This window comes from Notechis scutatus, chromosome 1, assembly GCF_049901735.1.
Source record: "Notechis scutatus isolate UNSWTSFEM ecotype Mainland chromosome 1, rNotScu1.2, whole genome shotgun sequence".
NCBI classification, from domain to species: Eukaryota; Metazoa; Chordata; class Lepidosauria; order Squamata; family Elapidae; genus Notechis; species Notechis scutatus.
The window spans coordinates 305,279,134-305,298,174 of NC_142009.1; the positions used below are offsets into that span (position 1 = coordinate 305,279,134).

General features: G+C 37.7%; 1 protein-coding gene across 1 annotated transcript in view; it reads right to left on the reverse strand.

Moving 5' to 3' along the window:
* The window catches only part of SETD3 (SET domain containing 3, actin N3(tau)-histidine methyltransferase), a 69,223-nt gene extending 50,243 nt beyond the window's left edge, over positions 1-18,980 (reverse strand). Inside the window, exons 1-4 of the mRNA XM_026679401.2 lie at positions 18,691-18,980; positions 11,769-11,878; positions 11,320-11,412; positions 8,506-8,654 (exon numbers count right to left, since the gene is read on the reverse strand). Coding sequence (XP_026535186.1) covers positions 8,506-8,654; positions 11,320-11,412; positions 11,769-11,871 — 345 coding nt within the window. The 5' untranslated portion in view covers positions 11,872-11,878; positions 18,691-18,980. The remainder of the gene's footprint in view (positions 1-8,505; positions 8,655-11,319; positions 11,413-11,768; positions 11,879-18,690) is intronic.
* Between the last annotated feature and the right edge of the window lie 61 nt (positions 18,981-19,041).

Genomic DNA, 19,041 nt, shown 5'->3' on the forward strand with positions numbered 1-19,041 from the left:
AATTGGTTCTCGTGATTTATGAAATGTAGAAGTGGGAGGAGAGAAGATGGATTCTGTGTAATGCGCGAAAAAGCTTTCACTTGGGAAATTGCTTTTGAACATGCCAGATCTGTTCCTAATAAATCAATTGGAGAGATAACGTCTCGGAGTGATTGATATCATGGATGCTTTCTGGATGCTTGACATTTATTTCCCAAGTCTAACTTTTATTTTTTGAATGGGCTTGGCTGATGCCCCGGAGTTCTTTTCCCAGAAATGGAGAAAGAGCAGCAATCAGCCAGGGTGTGTGCAGGGGGGAGCGTGTGGGGGCCCTCCCTCCAGAGCATTAATTGAACCTGCCAGCCCTTGTTTGGAGGAGATGATGGATGCTTTCAGGATGGCAGTAGGAGAAAGAGATTTGGGAGCTATACCGAAGTGTTTCAACTCAAGAAGTAGTTATAACACAGAGGTAACCCAGCTGTCTGAAATCTTTCTCTAGCCCCAGACATATGGCTTTTCTGTCGGATTGGAGGGAAGAGAGACAATTGGGGTCGGATTTCTCTCAAGAAGATAACCCCCAGATTATTCCTGGAAGTCCATCAAGAGTAGATTTATATCAACAGTTCCAGAATTTAAAGATGACAGATTTGGTCTCAGTCTGTTTGGACGGGTGGAAGCTTGAGACCACCCATATTCACTTACTCAAATATCGTGAGGAACGAGGAGACTATACAGATGCCAGTTGGAGGAAGTCCTTTGCTGAAGTTGCCCTCCCATTGACAGAGCTATTAAAAACAGGCCCGTCACCCACCAAACCAAAGCCGAGTCAACCCCTGGCTTGGACTATGGACTGTCAGAAAGCTTTCGAAACATTAAAATGCCTCTTTGCAAGCACCCAGACGCAAACAAGCCTTTTATTGTTCAAACAGATGCAAAAAGACTCTCACGGCTGACTGATGCCTTGCACTTATGTGTCCAAAAAGCTGACAGACGCAGAGCGAAGGTGGGCGGTCTGGGAGAAAGAAGCATTCGCCGTACGATGGGCTTTATTGACTTGGAGGCATTTTCTAGAAGGGGTGCCGGAGGCCTTTGAGGTATGGACTGATCATAAGAACCTCAAGGCTCTAAAGACCCCTAGGAGATTATCGCCCAAACAAGTCCGCTGGGCCCAATATTTCAAGCGATTCAATTTCAACATTAAATATATCCCCGGAGGGAAACACGTACTGGTGGATGCTCTGTCCAGAAAACCTCAGTTTGACAGCCACAGAGAGGACAAGCCTTAATTTCAGACGCTCAATTGGCCGGTCAAGTAATCACTAGAACCCAAGCTAACCACAACCCCAAATGCCTAGAAGATAAGCTGACTGCGGAATTGAAAACGGCCCTATTGACCGATCCTTGGTTCCTGGACCATCAAACCGAGTTGACAATGATGAACTAGCTTGGAAAGGGACTAAGCTTTATGTACCCACAACCCTAAGACTACTCGTACTAAAGCGTAGCCACGACTAACGGCTGGGAGGCCACTTCGGATTCCTAAAAACCCTACATTTACTAAGAAGACAGTTCTGGTGGCCAAAAATGAAACCTGATCTCGAGGACTATGTAAAAAGTTGTTCAATTTGTGCCATGATGAAACACAGACCTGGAAAGCCCCCTGGCCCCCTGCAACAAGTTACTGAACCAACCCAACCTTGGGAAGAAATCGCAATGGACTTTATTATTGAATTACCTAAGAGTGAAGGGAATATGGTCATTTGGACTATAATTGACTTATTCTCTAAACAGGCCCATTTTATAGCCTGCAAAGGGCTTCCATCTGCGAAAAAACTTGCAAAGCTGTTCATGAAACATATCTATAGACTACATGGTGTACCTCGCAGAGTAATATCAGACAGAGGGGTACAATTTACCACAAAATTTTGGAAGGAATTTCTGAAATCCATTGGCTCCTCTCAAGGGTTATCCTCAGCTTTCCATCCTGCTTGTAACAGAGCAGCAGAGAGAGCTAACGCCATGACTGAACAATACATTAGGTGCTATGTAAATTATCAACAAGAAAATTCGACTGAGTTATTACTTTTTGCAGAGGTTGCTTACAATAATGCAGTACAGTAGCACGGGATTGACTCCATTCCAAATCAACACTGGAATGGATTTTGTCCCGATGCCAGAGTTACCTAGACCAGTGGTCCCCAACCTTTTTGTACCAGGGACCGGTTTCAAGCAGAAACATTTTTTCAAGGACCGGGGGGAGAAGAGAATCGAAGTTTGGTAGTTTGCTTGCAGACGTTTCATTACCTGACTAGGTAACATCTGATGTTGTTACCTAGTCGGGTAATAAAACGTCTGCCAGCAAACCACCAAGTTCAGGAGCGCCTCGGCCCTGCCTCCTCAGCCCCATCCCTCAGGTGTCTCCTCCCTCCCTCCCTCAGGTGTCTGTCTCGTTCCTCTCTCAGTCACTCTATCGCTCCTCCAGCAGCCCAAGAAGCCGGGGGTGGGTGGCTTTTCCTGTCGCCACAGCTTCCCGAGCGCCCGTTTCACCCCACCCGCCCGCCCGCCCGCTCGCGGTTCAATCCACAGTGCTCCGTTCTACCTGCCTGCCTGCCTGCCTTCTTCGTTTCGGAGCAGCTTCGGCTGATAAAAAGAGGCGAATAGTTATTATTCTCAGCCGAAGCTGCTCCTAAACAACCAGACAGGCAGGCAGGCAGAACGGAGCACTGTGGATTGAACCGCGAGCAGGCGGGCGGGTGGGGTGGGGAGAAACGGTCGATTCGGGAAGCTGCGGCGACAGGAAAAGCCACCCCCGCTTCTTTGAAGCAGTTTCTTCCTGGGCTGGTGGAGGAGCAGAAAGCGACTGAGAGAGCTGAGCCAGAGAGCAGGACAGGCTTCGGTTGCTTCCTCCTCCCCTTCTTTCATTTGTGTCCTTGATCCCGATCCCAGCAGCATTCACCGAAGGCGAAGAAAGCCGCCATTTTTTTTTTTTTTTTTCTTTGCGGCCCGGTAAAGAGTGCTCCACGGCCCGGTACCGGTCCGCGGCCCGGTGGTTGGGGACCCCTGACCTAGACAACCTACCTCATCCTGACAGAATGGATGAACTCATTAAGGAAAGGGTGGGAGGATACAAAAAAAGCTTTGAACGAAGCTACAAAATTTTTTAAAAAACAGGCGGATAAACATAGATCCCTTCAACTGTCTTTTAAAGTAGGGAACAAAGTATATTTGTTGATCAAGTATCTTAGGTTGAAACTGCCCAGTAAGAAACTGGGTCCAAAATTCTTGGGTCCGTTCCCAATTTCAAAGATAATCAATCCGGTCACTGTCCAATTACGTCTTCCTCGACTATTAGGGAAAATTCATGCAGTGTTCTATTGTAGTTTACTAAAACCAGCTACTACATCGAAGATAAGACCACTACCACTCGCTCCCCCTAAACCGTTGACAGTACATGGGGAAACACATTATGAGATTCAAAAAATTCTCAATTCTGTGGCCGATTGCAATATTTGGTCTTATGGAAAGGATACCCCCTCTCAGATGCTAGTTGGGTAAAGAGTTGGGATGTTAATGCTGATCATTGGTTAACCAATTCCATGAGGATTTCCCCCACAAACTGAAGGGTCCTCGTGGGGGGGGAGAGGGGGTTAAGGACAATGTATTAACCCCTATATGTGTGTTTTTTTCTTTTCTTTTAGATGGAGGAGTTTTCAAGGGGGGACGCCTCTCAGCTTTGAAATTCAGCTGCCACATTTTTTTTTAGAGTTAGAGGAGTTGAAAAGTTCAAGGTTATTCTGTGTGTCATATTAAGAATTTCCAGTTGCAGTTAATTGGTTCTCGTGATTTATGAAATGTAGAAGTGGGAGGAGAGAAGATGGATTCTGTGTAACGCGCGAAAAAGCTTTCACTTGGGAAATTGCTTTTGAACATGCCAGATCTGTTCCTAATAAATCAATTGGAGAGATAACGTCTCGGAGTGATTGATATCATGGATGCTTTCTGGATGCTTGACAGGATATGCATTACATCAAGATGTAGTACACTGAAGGATAATTATTTTACACTCAAACAGCAGATTGCGACAGATTTGACAAAATGGGGAAGCTTACAATTATCATTGATTGGGAGAATTAAGATTAATCTACAATTAAGATGAACGTATTGCCTAGAATTTTATATTTATTCCAGACAATTCCAATTTGACTAGGGAAGGAGTTTTTTGAAGATTTAAATAGAATTGTGTTGAAATATATTTGGCAGGGCAAAAAAGCAAGAAATTAAAATTGTTACAAGATGGAAGAATAAGAGGAGGGTTTGCCTTGCCTAACTGGGAGTTGTATTACCAAGCAACAAATGTGATGTGGGTAAAGGAATGGATAACATTAAGGAACAATAGACTATTGACCTTCGAAGGGCATGACTTGCTGTTGGGATGGCATGCCTTCCTTTGGTACAACGGAACTAAAACAGGGGTATTTTAGAAGACGTTATATTCGAGAGGCATTGTTTTTGAATTGGGAAAAGATAAAAAGACAATATTATTTAAAAATTCCACTATGGATATCTACCATTGAAGCTTTTTCTAATCCAATAATATATAAAAAGGAACAAACAGATATGGTGAGATATTGAATGAAAAGGGTGAACTTAAATCTATGCAAACGTTGGAAGAACAAGGTGTAAAAATGAATTGCTTTTCATATTTGCAAATACAATCTAGATTTGACGAAGATATTAAAGCAGAAGGTATTTATGATAACTTGACTGACTTAGATAAGATTTTGATGGGTACTGATGAAAAGGTAATTAAAAAACTTTATGGACACTTATTAGAATTTAAATTGGAGGAGGAACAAGTTAAAGAAACGATGATTGCTTGGGGGAAAATTTTTGGATATGGGATTGATTTAGAAAAATGGCAAAAATTGTGGTCTCAAAATTATAAAATGACAATGTCAACTGCATATAAAGAAAATTTGTATAAGATGTTTTACAGGTGGCATCTATACCTGATGAGACTTGTGAGAATGTTTAAGAATAAATCAGATAAATGTTGGAAGGGTCATCAGATACCTGGTTCATATTACCATATGTGGTGGACATGCTCAGACGCAAAGAAATATTGGACTAAAATCCACACATGGTTGGAAAAAATGATGAACAACATATAGACTTTAAACCAGAGATCTTTTTATTGGGAATTATACCAGAAATATACAACAAAGAGTTGAAATATTTGATTGTAAATGTACTAACGGTGGCTAGGATTGTATTTGCTAAGAATTGGAAAAATGATAAAATACCTATGCAGGAGGAAGTTATTAAGAAAATTATGGACTGTGCTGAAATGAGTAAATTGACATTTGAAATTAGAGAACAAGAAGATAAACAATTTTATATGATATGGGATTTGTTTTATCAATGGTTAGACAAAAAGACATGGTAATGTAATAAAATAGATAATTTTGTGATAGAAATTTAATAGATTGATATAAAACATAATATAGACACATATAACTGTTGGTTGAAAGTATAACATAAATTTTAAGATAAAACTTGGAACATCTCGTATAAAATGATGAAATAAATAGTTTAGTCATGGATGATTAATAACTGATAAATATACAAGCATATGTTAGTTTGACAATGTGAAAATTGATATAATTTTAAGTAAATGACTACAAAAGAATAGCACAAAAGATTTGTAACCAACTGACACACTGTATGTATATAAAATGGAAGATGGTTTTATGTTTTGTATGTGTATGTTTGTTTTTAAAAATAAATATTCTTTAAAAAAAAAAGAAAATGTCTGTGATAACTTTGAGTAGTTAGTTTTGCAGTAGTTCATCTTAAAGGAACAAGAGAAGCATACGAGTAGTCCTTGACATGACCATTTGCTTAACAATGGTTTGAAGTTATGACAGCACTGAGGAAAGTGTTCATGAAGTTATTTTACACCATCCAAATGATCACATAATCCCAATTTGGGCTCTTGGCAACTGATTTGCATTTATAATGTTTGCATAGTCCTCAAATGATTGCGGTTTGTGATTTTCCAAATTTACTTAATGAGATTGATGACCTGCTTAACAATCACACTGTTTAGCAACCAAAATTCTGCTCCCAATGATAATCGTAAGTCAAGGACTATTTAGCTTTCTTCCTAACTATTCATCATCGTTCTGGAAATATTGGCAGAAAAAGTTTGAGATGATAAACAAATGCCATGTCTTAAACCTGTGGAGAGGAATAAACTTAAATGTTATGCAGCCAAAAAAGTATTAACTATTACAGAACTACAAAGGGCTATAAAAAACTTGATGAAAACAATTCACAACTTTTGAGAATTCTCTGGATATAAAACAATGTCCCTAAAACAAAAATAATTTAAAGATATTTAACACAAGGAAAAAATTAGTATCTTGTGTGAAGAATCTGGCTGACAGATAATCCACTCAATGAACCATCTACAGCAGGGGTCCCCAACCACCGGGCCCCGGACCGGTACCGGTCCGTGGAACATTTTCTACCGGGCCGCCGGTTTGCTGGGCGCCGCCATCTTGTTTCGATGATAAAGTGCTTCTGGGTGAGCTTTTCCGGTTGGAAAGCGGCGTTTGTCCTGAAGGGTCCTTGCGCCTTAGTTTCATCGAAGGGGGGGGCTTCGAACGAAACTAAGGTGCGAGGATTCTTTCAGCACCCAAGGCAAGGCGAGCAAGCGACCGTCCCGAAGCCCATTGACAAAGGTACAAAGGAGGCGTTGAAGTTGGCGGGAGAAGTGGGGGACGGCTGGCTGGCCGGTCGCTCGGCTCGCTTTGCCTTGTCATGCGTGCTGATGCCGGTAGCGGGCCGCGGATCATTTTGTGATGCCGGTACCGGGCCGTGGCACAAAAAAGGTTGGGGGCCACTGATCTACAGTATATTTGATAGGTAATAAATCAAGAAATGTATCAAAATTGGAAAGACATATAGAACTATTCAGAGAATTTTGGAAATTAAATTTGAAATGAAATAAAACAATTCAATATATTTTGCAATTGTTCATAAATGTTGTACTTGGCATTAATTGTACAATTTAAGCAATCTTATATTAACATTTTTAGAAATTATATTTAACATATGTATTTAACATAATTATATTTAACATAATTATATTTATACATATGGAAGATGGCTTGATGTTTTTATGTTTTGTTTGTTTATGTTTGTTTTTAAAAACCAATAAAAATTTTAACAAAAAGAAATTATATTTAACACTAATATAATTTTTCTAATATCATGTTAACAATTTCCAGTTTCTGTTGCATAAATACCATTATTCTCAGCTATCATCTGTATTCTATAATATATTATTTGCATTTTATAATACAATAAAACAATTATTGGTTTAACTTTGCAAAAAAAGTGCTGGGGGAGGTTCTGCTGTGCAGAATGGAAAAGCAGCTTTCTGCTTTTTTCCTTTTTTCACAGTGTAAAGCCAGCTACATACGATTTAGAAGCATGGCACAAAGGAGTGTTTTGGCACTCTCCAATCCATTTAAGTGCTTTATGCTTTTTTGTTTTTCAGATGGAGCCAGCCCCATACAGCCTGCTAGCCAGGCTGGGCATGTCTCATGAACAGCAGGAGCAAGAGGATGATGGTGAAAGTCACCTGTGCCAGGAGGCCAAAAATGCACAAATGGGGGATGGGTGGGAGATGCAATAGCCCTGCACTTGTAAATGCACATAGGCTGCCAAGCTCCTGAATTTTTATCACATGACTGGAGGAGTCCTACAACAGTCATAATTTCAGGCGTGGATCATAAGTCTGTTAGTTCAGTGCTGTCGAAGCAAACAGTTGCTGAACAGATGCTTGTAAGTCACCTATTTTAACTATTGTAAGTATAAGTTCTGATGTTAAGTATGAGGGAGGAACATTAAGAAATATAACAGAATTTGAAATACTTATACAAAATAAGTACAATTTGTTAAGGCAGTATATATAAAATATTCAGATATGATATGGAGGAGGAACAAATAAATTGCATGATAAAGTGGATGGACAACTTTTAAAAACTAGTCACAACACAACAGTGAAAGAATTATGGTTGAAATTTATTAAATTTAAAAATCATATTTAATACTGATATAAACTCATATTTAAAGGTTTAATTTATCTAAATGATCACAGTATTAACTATTTCTAGTTTTAATGGAATAAATAGCTCTGTACTCAAGTTATCTGTATTCTATTCAATAGAATAATGAATGAATGTTTTTAAAAAATTATAGACATTATAGATGAGGCTTTAATTGCATTTTGGAGCATGACATCTCTGAAAAGGCGAAAATCTCTCTCTCTCTCAAATCAATATATGTATATTCAATTCAATTATGAATATGAATGGAATCACACATTTTTCTCTGTGGTTACCTATATGGTATATTACTTTTGTAAGCCATTCAGATTATTTTGATCGAAGCAGCATTAAATATTTAGAAATAAGTAAGTAGAAAAAGATAAAAACGAAGTAATCTTTTACTCACTTTTATCTCTCGTGTGGCTTTTAATCCAAAACCCTCTTCTGCAAAATTAGCCACTTCAAAACCATCTGTGGATGCACCATTCTCTCCGGCCCATTTTATTAATTCAGAGAAATAATCTTCTCTTTTCCCATCAAATATAATAGATAAACCTGTGTTCACATTTAATAGGAGATAAAAATACACAACAAATTGATATTAGTAAGCCTATGTACATTATTCATTTATCACTGCTATTATGTGGAAAATGTAACTAACTCAGAGTGCATCCTGAGTGTATATGCAAGTAAACTACATGTACTTCTGAGCTGGGGTATTGGCATCAATGGTTGGATTGTCACTGCAGGGAAGCAGCAGCACATTTTATGACAGCTGGAAGTGCTTTATGGGCCATAATTCCAAATGATCATAAAGTAACCAGTTGTAATCATGACTCATTTAGCAACTGTCCAAAGTTACAACAGTGCTGAATGTACAGTACTTATAACCAGTCTTCAAAGTCCCAGCCGCCTCAGCAACCCCATGATCATGTGAGAGCAATGTAGGCACTTAGCAACCAGCTCATACTTACAATGATTGGAGTATCCCAGTCACACAATCACCATTTGTGATCTTCCATCTGGCTTCCCAAAAGTAAAGTCAATGGAGAAGCCAATGGAGAAGATTGCAAGTTGTTCCTGTAAATCACTTTCACCTCCAACACTTTCCTCTTTCCCGTTTCACACTCCACAGCACCCATTCTCCGCCTAGTTCAGGGGTGTCAAACTCAATTTCACTGAGGGCTGCATTAGGATTGTGCTTGACCTCGGGAGTGTATGTGTGTGGTCAGGGTGGATGTGACCACCTCAACATCACTCCTGTCAGGGGTACCCCTCCCAGGATCCATTTTTGGCTGCGACAGCCTCCTCCAGTGCTCCTCTAGCGAAAAAAGAGCTTGGGAGGGCCACGCGTGGTGCTCCTGAGCTCCGTTTTCCCTGGCTGAGCACTGCAGGAGGCCATCGCAGCCAAAAATGTAACTCGGAACGGGTGCCCCCGACATGAGTGACACTGAGGTGGCAAATGTAGATAGAATTCAATATAATTTCCTCTTTGCAGAAGTGCATGTTTGATTCAAACAAACTCCAAGAATCATATGAATGCCGATACCCTTATATCATTTGTTTTTGTGTATGATATTACTCCAATTTGATCAAAATCATCCCATTATTAGTGGACATAAACTTGAGAGAAGAATTGAAGCTTTAGCTAGTGGTTTAACATTAGCCTCAATGTATTAACCTCAACATAAGGTACAGGTATTCCTTGCTTAATGACTGGTCACTTAGCAATCATTTGAAGTTATCATGGACTCCTCCCAAAATATATTAACAATTTGGTTCCAGAATTCCAATGTGCCACCCCCCACACCTGTGGTCACATGATTGGTTGCATTTCAGGCACTTAGCAATCAGTTTCCCTTTATAAGCAGTTGCACCATTCCATGGTCACTTGACATGATTTACAACTTTTGCAGAGAACTGGCCTTTTGGGCCACGTGACTTTCATGACTTACGATGAAACTGGTGTCACATGAGCATTCTTCCCAAAACAGAGGTATGGGTTCCTTACAGTATTTGGGCCATTGCAGCATGGAAAAGTTTTAACACTGCTAGTACTAATCTAATCTGCCTCTGATTTTTTAAAAAAAATGCTTGATGACTATTGTAGAACCTGTTATCAATGGGAGACATAATCCCCACAGACCCTCCAGTTTCCTTGGGATGGAAAACCATTCCAACACATAAATGTGTTTGCATTTTGGTCTTTGGAATAATGACCATGACTTTAGATTTTTGCAATTGCCAACCTGTTCTGTGTATGGTATTGGATTATAGAATTCATTGCCTTCCTAATTCTTATTGGACAGCAACAGTTAAGAATTGCATCATCTACATACAGAAGTATCACAACTTTGCACCCTGCTAATTTGGGGCCATGATAGTGTGATTTCTTCAATGATTCAGTCATGGAATTAATAAACAAATCAGACAGGACAACTTCTGTAATGTATGCACAGACAGAGGCAGTCAAAACAAGGTTTATTATTCAAAATCTGAGCTGCGTGCCCACAGAGAGGGCTCTGCGTGCCACCTCTGGCACACATGCCATAGGTTTGTCACCACTGCAATAGGGTATGTGGATTTAGCTTGGTCTAGGACAGAGGTGTCAAACTCATGCTGTCACGGCAGCGTCACGTGACATATTAGAACATTTTCCCCTTCACTAACCTGGGTGTGTGGCCAGCACATGACGCATCCGGCCTGCCAGCCGGGAGTTTATTAGCCCTGGTCTAGGATGCTTACAGTTTCCCAGTTAAAGGTTAAGGCTGCCTATGTGTGATGAAATTAAGGATACACAATAAACAATAGCCTAATCAAGTAACAGCCACAGAGAAAACAATACTCCTATCAATTCTGATAGGGCAAGCTATGTATATAAACAGAGATCAAACCCAATTCTTCCTAGCACAGAAGATGTTACCTAGCATGTAACTACATTTTGAAATGTAGGCAAAAACCCACACCAATCATAGAAAGTCAAGGACTCTGATTTTGCTTGGAATGTATTTATTTAAATCTATTTATATGGCCACCTATTTCACAAATGCAACAGTGGCAACTGAGAACAATGAAAAGATATAACATAGATACAACATGAACAATACATTTCAAAACCAATTTACTTAAGCTGTTATTTTTAGAGCAACAGAAGGCAATTAAATACCTTGGTATTTAATGTAGTATTTCAATGCTATGTCTTACTGCTTTATTCACATACCTTTCTGCTTTTTACGAATTCTCTCAACAAGAGCTCTGATCTGCTGATATTCCTCCCACTCTTTTCCAGGACCAGGAGTTGGGCTGCTACATTCTGCAAGCATAAGCAAAAACGTAAGTTTGTGTGTCTACAAATATGTATATTCATCAGGAAATTATTATACAAATGTTATACATAAATTCTATACATAAATTCTATTCATTCCAAATACTAGAAGTATAAATCTAAAAAACCCTAAAAATCTCCCTCAATATTTCAGACTAAAATATCAGAACCTGGAAAACAGAAGGCTTACATGCAATTGATCAACAAAAATATTCTAAACAACAAAAATACAAATATATTCTAAATAAGCATTGATTCCATGTTTGAATACTGAACATTTTTTCTTCTGTAACATTTCTTCTGACATTAACTCCTTACCCTGCCAAAAATTAGGATATACTTACTCTGTAACAATTCACTAATCAGATTCAATATTTCCTTTGGAGAAACAGCTGTTGTAGTTCCAGTACCTGACTTCTGTGTTTTCACTCGGCTTTTTTTCCCCATCTTCTAGCTTTAAGAGAATAACAGTTAAGCATCATTCTTTAATTAATATGTAAGGTTCCTTTTTCAATATATATTTATCAAATTAAAGGGGAGAAGAAAATGAAAATGAAGAAAGGTTAATATACTTTAACTTTAAAATTATATATTTGATTTAAATGAATTTGGAAAAACTTACTGCGAAGTTACAGCAAAATAGCAGTAAAAGTACGTAAAAGTGGTAGCAATAAAATTGTTGACAGGAACTTACCAATCTTAATGAAAAATAGGTTTTTTTCTCTCTCTAGGATTGTGCAGGGCATTCAAAAGAGGTGATTTTCAAAGTACACCTCCTCAAAACAGTAAAGCAGTTATATGATTTAAAGCTGCTGTGAGGATTGCCCATCTCTGCATGTGTGTATAATAAATAATTTCCATAGAAACTACCAGAAAACCAATTATACATGAACTGGTAATCTTCAGTTAACGACTGCCATGTTCAGCAAATTTCAAACTTATGACTGGTCCTCTAACTTACAACTGTCACAGTATTCCTATCAAACCCAAGCACAAAGGTGACAGTAAAATCCAATTGAATCCCTTCTTTTACTCCTCCCTTCCTTTATCATGGTTTACTTATTATCATTTGATAGCCATTTGTGAGTTTTACAGACAGCTTCCAACAAGCAGTCAATGAGAAGCTGGCAATAAGTCACAAATCGCACATATGTCACATTTAATGACCATGGGTGATTCGCTTAACAATGGCAAAGGAAATTATGCAGTAAGTCTGGTCTGGTCAAGTAATATTTCACTTAACAACTACATCACTTAGCAACAGAATTGCCAGTCATTAAATGAGGATTACCTGTACATACATGCAAAAATGATAAAGGCTAAGCAAAGGATGTAGTTGCTTTAATGCTTCAAGAAAATGTGCTTCCATTTTAATGCTTTACACAGCCCTGTTTGAAACAAAAAAGGTCCACCAAATGCAACTGGATTCTCATGTATTTAAGAACTGATAGTATTAAAGAAAATTTAAAAAAAATATCAAGCAAACAAAAATGAATGTTTAACATGTATATTCAACTTCTTCAATATGAAAGTATTCAAAATATAGTATCTCAAAAACTACAAAGGTACATTGTCAAAGTTCGATAGCACTTAGACTTATATACCTCTTTATAGTGTTTTATAGCACTCTCTGAATGGTTTACAAATGTCTGAAACCATCTGGATCCTCATTTTACTGGCCTTGGAAGGATGGAAGGCTGAGTGAACCTTGAACTGGTCAGAATCAAATTCCGAGCTGTCGGCAGAGTTAGCCTGCTATATTGTATTCTGAACACTGCACCACCATGGCTTCCACATACATGTGTTGATCTTTACAACAAATTCATATTAGAAGTGTATCATGGCTTGAACAAAGGAGATGACCTCTGAAAAAAGTTGTGGATGCTCACCAGGATGGAAAAGGTTACAAAACTATTTCCAAAGAGTTTGGACTCCACCAGTCCACTTTCAGGTGGGTCAAATACAAAAGGAGGCAATTCAGCACCATAGTTACCTTCCCCAGACATAGTCAATTAATCAAGATCATACCAAGAGGAAAAGCAAGGCAGTAGTCTCAAAGAAACCCACGGTATTGTCTAAGGACTAAATATAGTCTCATTACAATCAGAATTCAGACGTAGTATTGATACACAGAGGGAAAATAAGGGAGTTGAACAATTCCTCATATAATAGACGGGTTCTTTTGAAACTCTTTAATGGCTTCAATAAATCAGCCATAATTTCTGTCTGTTATTATCTTATTCTTTTTGGAAGAAAGGCTTCACAATTGTCACTAGATAATTTCTGCTCCAGCCCATGATTGTTGGCCTATATGATATCACAAGGTTTAATCATTATTTGCATTCAACACACATCTGCACACAAAGAGACTGATTCTTACTGAAATTTTATTGAGTAAATAGCTCTACTTCTTCCTTTTATCTACTATCTCGAAGAATCTGAATACTTCCTAACTCTGTAGTCTCAAAATTATGTACTATTGTTTGTAAAATAGTTTTTATAAGAAAGAAAAAACAATTCTATATACTAGATGTTCATGAACATTAACAACTTCAATTATCTGAATCTCACTGAACAGAGGAAACCAAGCATGAAAAATTACAATAAGGAGACCATGAATTATCATCTTACAATATATCACCTGTCCTCTACTACATGGAATTATTAATTCTGTTTCTAGTATCGATATAAGTAGTGTGAACTATTATGCCATATGACTGACATACTTTGTTCAGTATCACTTCATTTAGAAAGATTAATAGTCTTTCATAAAGTTACCAGAAAATCGTACATTAAAATATGGGTTTTTTATAAGATAAATTCATGTAAGAATGTTATGATGGCAAATAAACTGAATAATAACACTGAAGATTTTTCTGTGTCTTTCCTACACTTAAAATTAGACCATCAAGTAACACCTAACATTTCATAACAAACAAATGGAAAGGGAAGACAAAAATAAAAATAAATTGGTATATGCATCTAATTATTCTAAATCTTTCACAATTAATTCCCCAATCCTTTCCAATATTTCCTTTCCTAGCTTTTCAGAGTCTAAAATTGATATATAGGTAAACAATTTGAATAAGAATATAACCTTAGATTTTAAAATGTTTTTCCCCATACTTGAGACCTAATTCAAAGAAATGAAAAAGTTTCACTGCAGAAAATTTTCTTCAAAGGATATTTGATAATCACAAAGCAATATACCACCAAAACTGAGTAACAATAACCCCTCCAAAAAACTGACTGAAATTCTGAGACCACAATTAGGAAACATAAAGTGAAATATGTAAAATAATGCTGTAAAGCAACTTTCCCTCACCTGATGTTCTCCAGATGTGTTGGATTACAACGTCCATAATTCCAATAAACATAGCCACTGTTAATTCTGGAAAATAATGCCCAACCCATCTGGGGACATCATATTGGGAAAGACTACTGAAATTTGAAAATAGGAGTTGGGTAACCAAATAAGCTATGAAAAAAAAAACATTTTCCTTCAACTAAAAGAGAGTTTCAAAATTGTTCCCTTTTTGAGAAGGCAAGTGTTTTCCTGTTAGACTAGAAATACATTTATGCTGATAATTCAGCTGCAGTCAATTAGTGGAAAAATGGAAAACACAACATGTTGGAAGCCATTTTGTTTGTTCTCAGAAACTAATAATTATAAGTATGCTGGCCTAGAACATAGATTCAGCTTTGTTTCTTTTAGCTAATAGTCCCTCAATCTAGAAGAGATTTAAAGTGTATTTTATAATTTATTGCCTAGCTATTATTGCAGAGAAGGGAAGGAACTTAAGCGGGAAAAGCAGTCACTATATTTTGCAAGATCCAAAATTAGTACTCAGGCTGATGTAACTGATACATTGGTGAAGTTGTCCCTTCAAAACTTCCTTTCACAAGCAGCAATATATTTGTACAATGAAAAGTATCTTAATTCTATTGACATTCTTAATTCTATCACAATAGAGTATGGCAGATTTGTTTGTTACTCAGCTAAATCCCCTCTTAACTTGAAAAAGTCTGTGAAATAATAGAAGAGTTAATGGCTTTTTTCACATATAAAAGTATGTTAAGCTTACTTCACTGTCTATAAACTTCATAGATCAAATTGAACATAGAATGGGGCAATCATAAGCCTATGACTATTACTAAGTGTGGCAGCTGATGATTCTTGACTCTTGACAAATATCTTTTCTTTTATGTACACTGAAAGCATGTGCACCAAGACAAATTCCTTGTGTGTCCAATCACACTTGGCCAATAAAGAATTCTATTGTACTCTGTACAATATATACTGCAAAAAGAATTCACTTCTTGGCTTTCACTACACCTGTGCAGAATAGATGGCATTTATTATATCTTTATTCATTAGATGTTAGAGAAGGGGAACTAGAATAATTAGAGCTTCACTGTGAGAAATTTTTATTCTCTGCAGATAGTGTCAATTAAAATTGCCTTGAATTGGACTCAAGCATTAAGACAAGTCACAGGGAGGTAAGAATAGTAATCTTTTATGATGTAAAAATAGATTATTTGCATCATGAAGAACTTGAGAAGACAGACAGAATATGTGTAAAGACCACTAATTGCTTGTTTAATCCCTCCCCCTCCCAGTTGATTAGATAAAAATAGGACAGGATTAGTTTCATAGTTTATGGGAGTGAGTGGCCACAATAAATTTAGAATAAAAACAATAACAGTGCACTGGAGAATCTGCAATAAAAGTATCACTTGTCTACAAACAAGAATTGGTGGGACCACAAAGTAGGCAAAATAACAGAAAATGAAGAAGCTAAAATGCTCTAGGGATTTAGAATTCAAACAGACAAGTACGTGCCACATAATACCCCAGACTTGACAATTATTGATAAGAAAGACAAAAAAGTCTGGATAGTGGAACTGACAGTAACTAGAGAAAGCAGATTAGGAGAGAAAGAAATGAGAACATAACAAAATACAAAGACCTGTAAATAAACGTATAGCTGCAGTGTTAAAAGAAAGTAAATATAGTACCAATAGTAATAGGTGGCCTGGAGTGCAATCCCAAAACAACTTTAACACCAATATCAGTGGCAAATCATCAGTCAATTGTAAAAGGCAGCTTTAATAAAAATAGCTTACAACCTACGATGATACCATTAACACTATCAAACAACTTCTGCCTATCCCAAGTCCTTTGAAAGGACTCAGTAGGATAAAATGCCAAATGCAATCTAAACATCTGGCTGTCTATGACAAATCATCATCATCATCATCATCAGTTGCCCATAGTCACTTGCTAGCGAGATGGGTAGCATTTAAATTTAATAAATAAAAACATCACAATGAAGAGATTTGAGTGAATCACTTTATATCAATAAAAATATAGTCTGACCAAATGTATAAGTTAAAAAAAAACAAAAATAATAAATTTGCAATAATTTTCCAAAATCAACTTCACAGCTTAATTTTTTATATGAAACAGGAGAGGACAGTTTACATATCTTGATATAATTTCCTATGATTTTGGTTTCATCCAGAAAATGTTCTAAATTATCAAAAAAAAAAAATTCCCTAAAATTTAAACCTTAATCTATTTATTTTCCATAAGCATTGAATAGCAAAATTTAATGCCATAATTGCATAAAGAACAAGAAATAGGCTTACTAAAACATACAGGGATGAACTAAATAATCCACTCATTTAAAAATGTCAGTGATGCTTTTCAAGAAAGTGCAATGCATTATTTTTAGTATTTTTACTATTTTTCTCTGTTAGTAATGTTCCATTAAGAGGTTTTACAAAGTGTCCATCAAATTGATTTAAAAATAGTAATTCCATGCTGTATATAAATGCTGTACATAAAAATTTGAGAACCCATTTATTAAAAATACTCACTTCTACAACAATTACCAAAAAATTAATATTATATTAAGGACAATCTTTCTTCCTCAGAAACAGTAAGACATATAAAGCCACACAGGAAAATAAAAACTATACCACATAATAATCCAAACATTACTATCATGTGAACAAGCCTACAAAATGGATAAGTAGAAAAATTATGATGAACCTCAATCACACACTGCAAGTATTAGAATATTTTCCAAATATTTTAAACTACAATTGAGGTTAATGGGAGCTGAAGTCCAAAACCTCTGTAGAAGACTGATAACCCATAGTATACATTTGGATGAAGAATGGGATATATTAGAATAGCTGATCCAGATGTGTAACTGTATTATATAAACAGAACAAAAAGAAACTAAATACTACTAATATAAGGTTAAGTGAAAAGAAAAGCATTCACATCAAGATCAAGGAAGGATGTTTGAGAAAATGAGGATGGAAGTTCTAGTAAAGAAAAAGTGAATTAACTAAAAAGACAGACTAAAGAACTAAAGAACTGGTAGGTAAAAAAGGAGACTTAAAATTGGCATGTCACTGACAAAAGAAGAAATTAAAAGGCAGAATAGACAGGCAAATGTGAGGATATAATGATGGCCTAAGAGTATTATGGCATATTTGGAAGTCATAAATATGAAATACAACTATAAAGATCAATAACAAGATAGATACAAGTAAATTGAGACTTTTATTTATGAAAGACGGTTTGGAAATGCAGAATTTAACAGATGGATGGATAAGGAAGGTTACAGGCGAATACAAACGAAAACAAACGGATGCTTTTAACAATCTAAACTTTACATTTTAAAGTGAGGGCCCTGAGGAGAAGCAGGAAAAATTTCTCTACTGATCTGGACACCTTTATCGGAAGAAAAAGTCCCAAACAGCATGGGACGAGGCTCATTTCCAACTTAACTGCAACTGATTAACTTGGGCTGCACAAAGTTGCAATTCTATATACGTTTTCTTGGGCTTTTCTAAAGATCTCATATATACTAACTACATAAAGAGCAACGGTTCCTGCCCTTTCACGGAAAGCAACTATGAGGTAAATGTGAGCAGTGATTACAACCAAGGAGAGGCGTCGGTTCTTCTTCCAGGTTAATCAACACGGAACCATGTGGGCGTGATCGTATGGAGAGGGAAGAGGAAAGGCGGGCAGAGATCACGAGTCTGGATCGTCCTGTCCAGTCCAACGCACACAGGTGGCGATCCTTCGGAATGAGAGGGGGGCCCCCCCCAGTACTCAGGGACGAGGAAGAAACGGGCCAAGTCAAGGCCCACTGTAAAATAATCTGCACGAGTTGAGGGTGTGACAGAACAGGCCTCCCCGTTACCTTTAACCGACGACAAGGGACTCAAAAATCCTCTCACCTGACGGCTCTGCCCGGGTTGTGGAGGGGGGAAGGGGAGCGACAGGGGCGACCGCTAAACCAACCACGGCACCTCCGCGCGCAAGCGCGGAGCACACGCATAGACACACACAAACTCCCTCGCCGTCGGACACCCTGTGTTTGCCCTCATTCGCCTTTTGCTCCGCCCCCCCCCTTTCCAGCCCACGAATTGCGTCGCGGCCATTGGTTTCCAGTCCTCTCCGTAGGACAGCCGACCAATCCAGTAAGCCGCTCCCTGGCCACGCTCGCCTATTGCAGGACTGGGCGTGTAAGGAGAGGAAAAAGGAGCAGGCGAAAATATCTAGCGGGGAGGCGGGATAATAAATTTTGA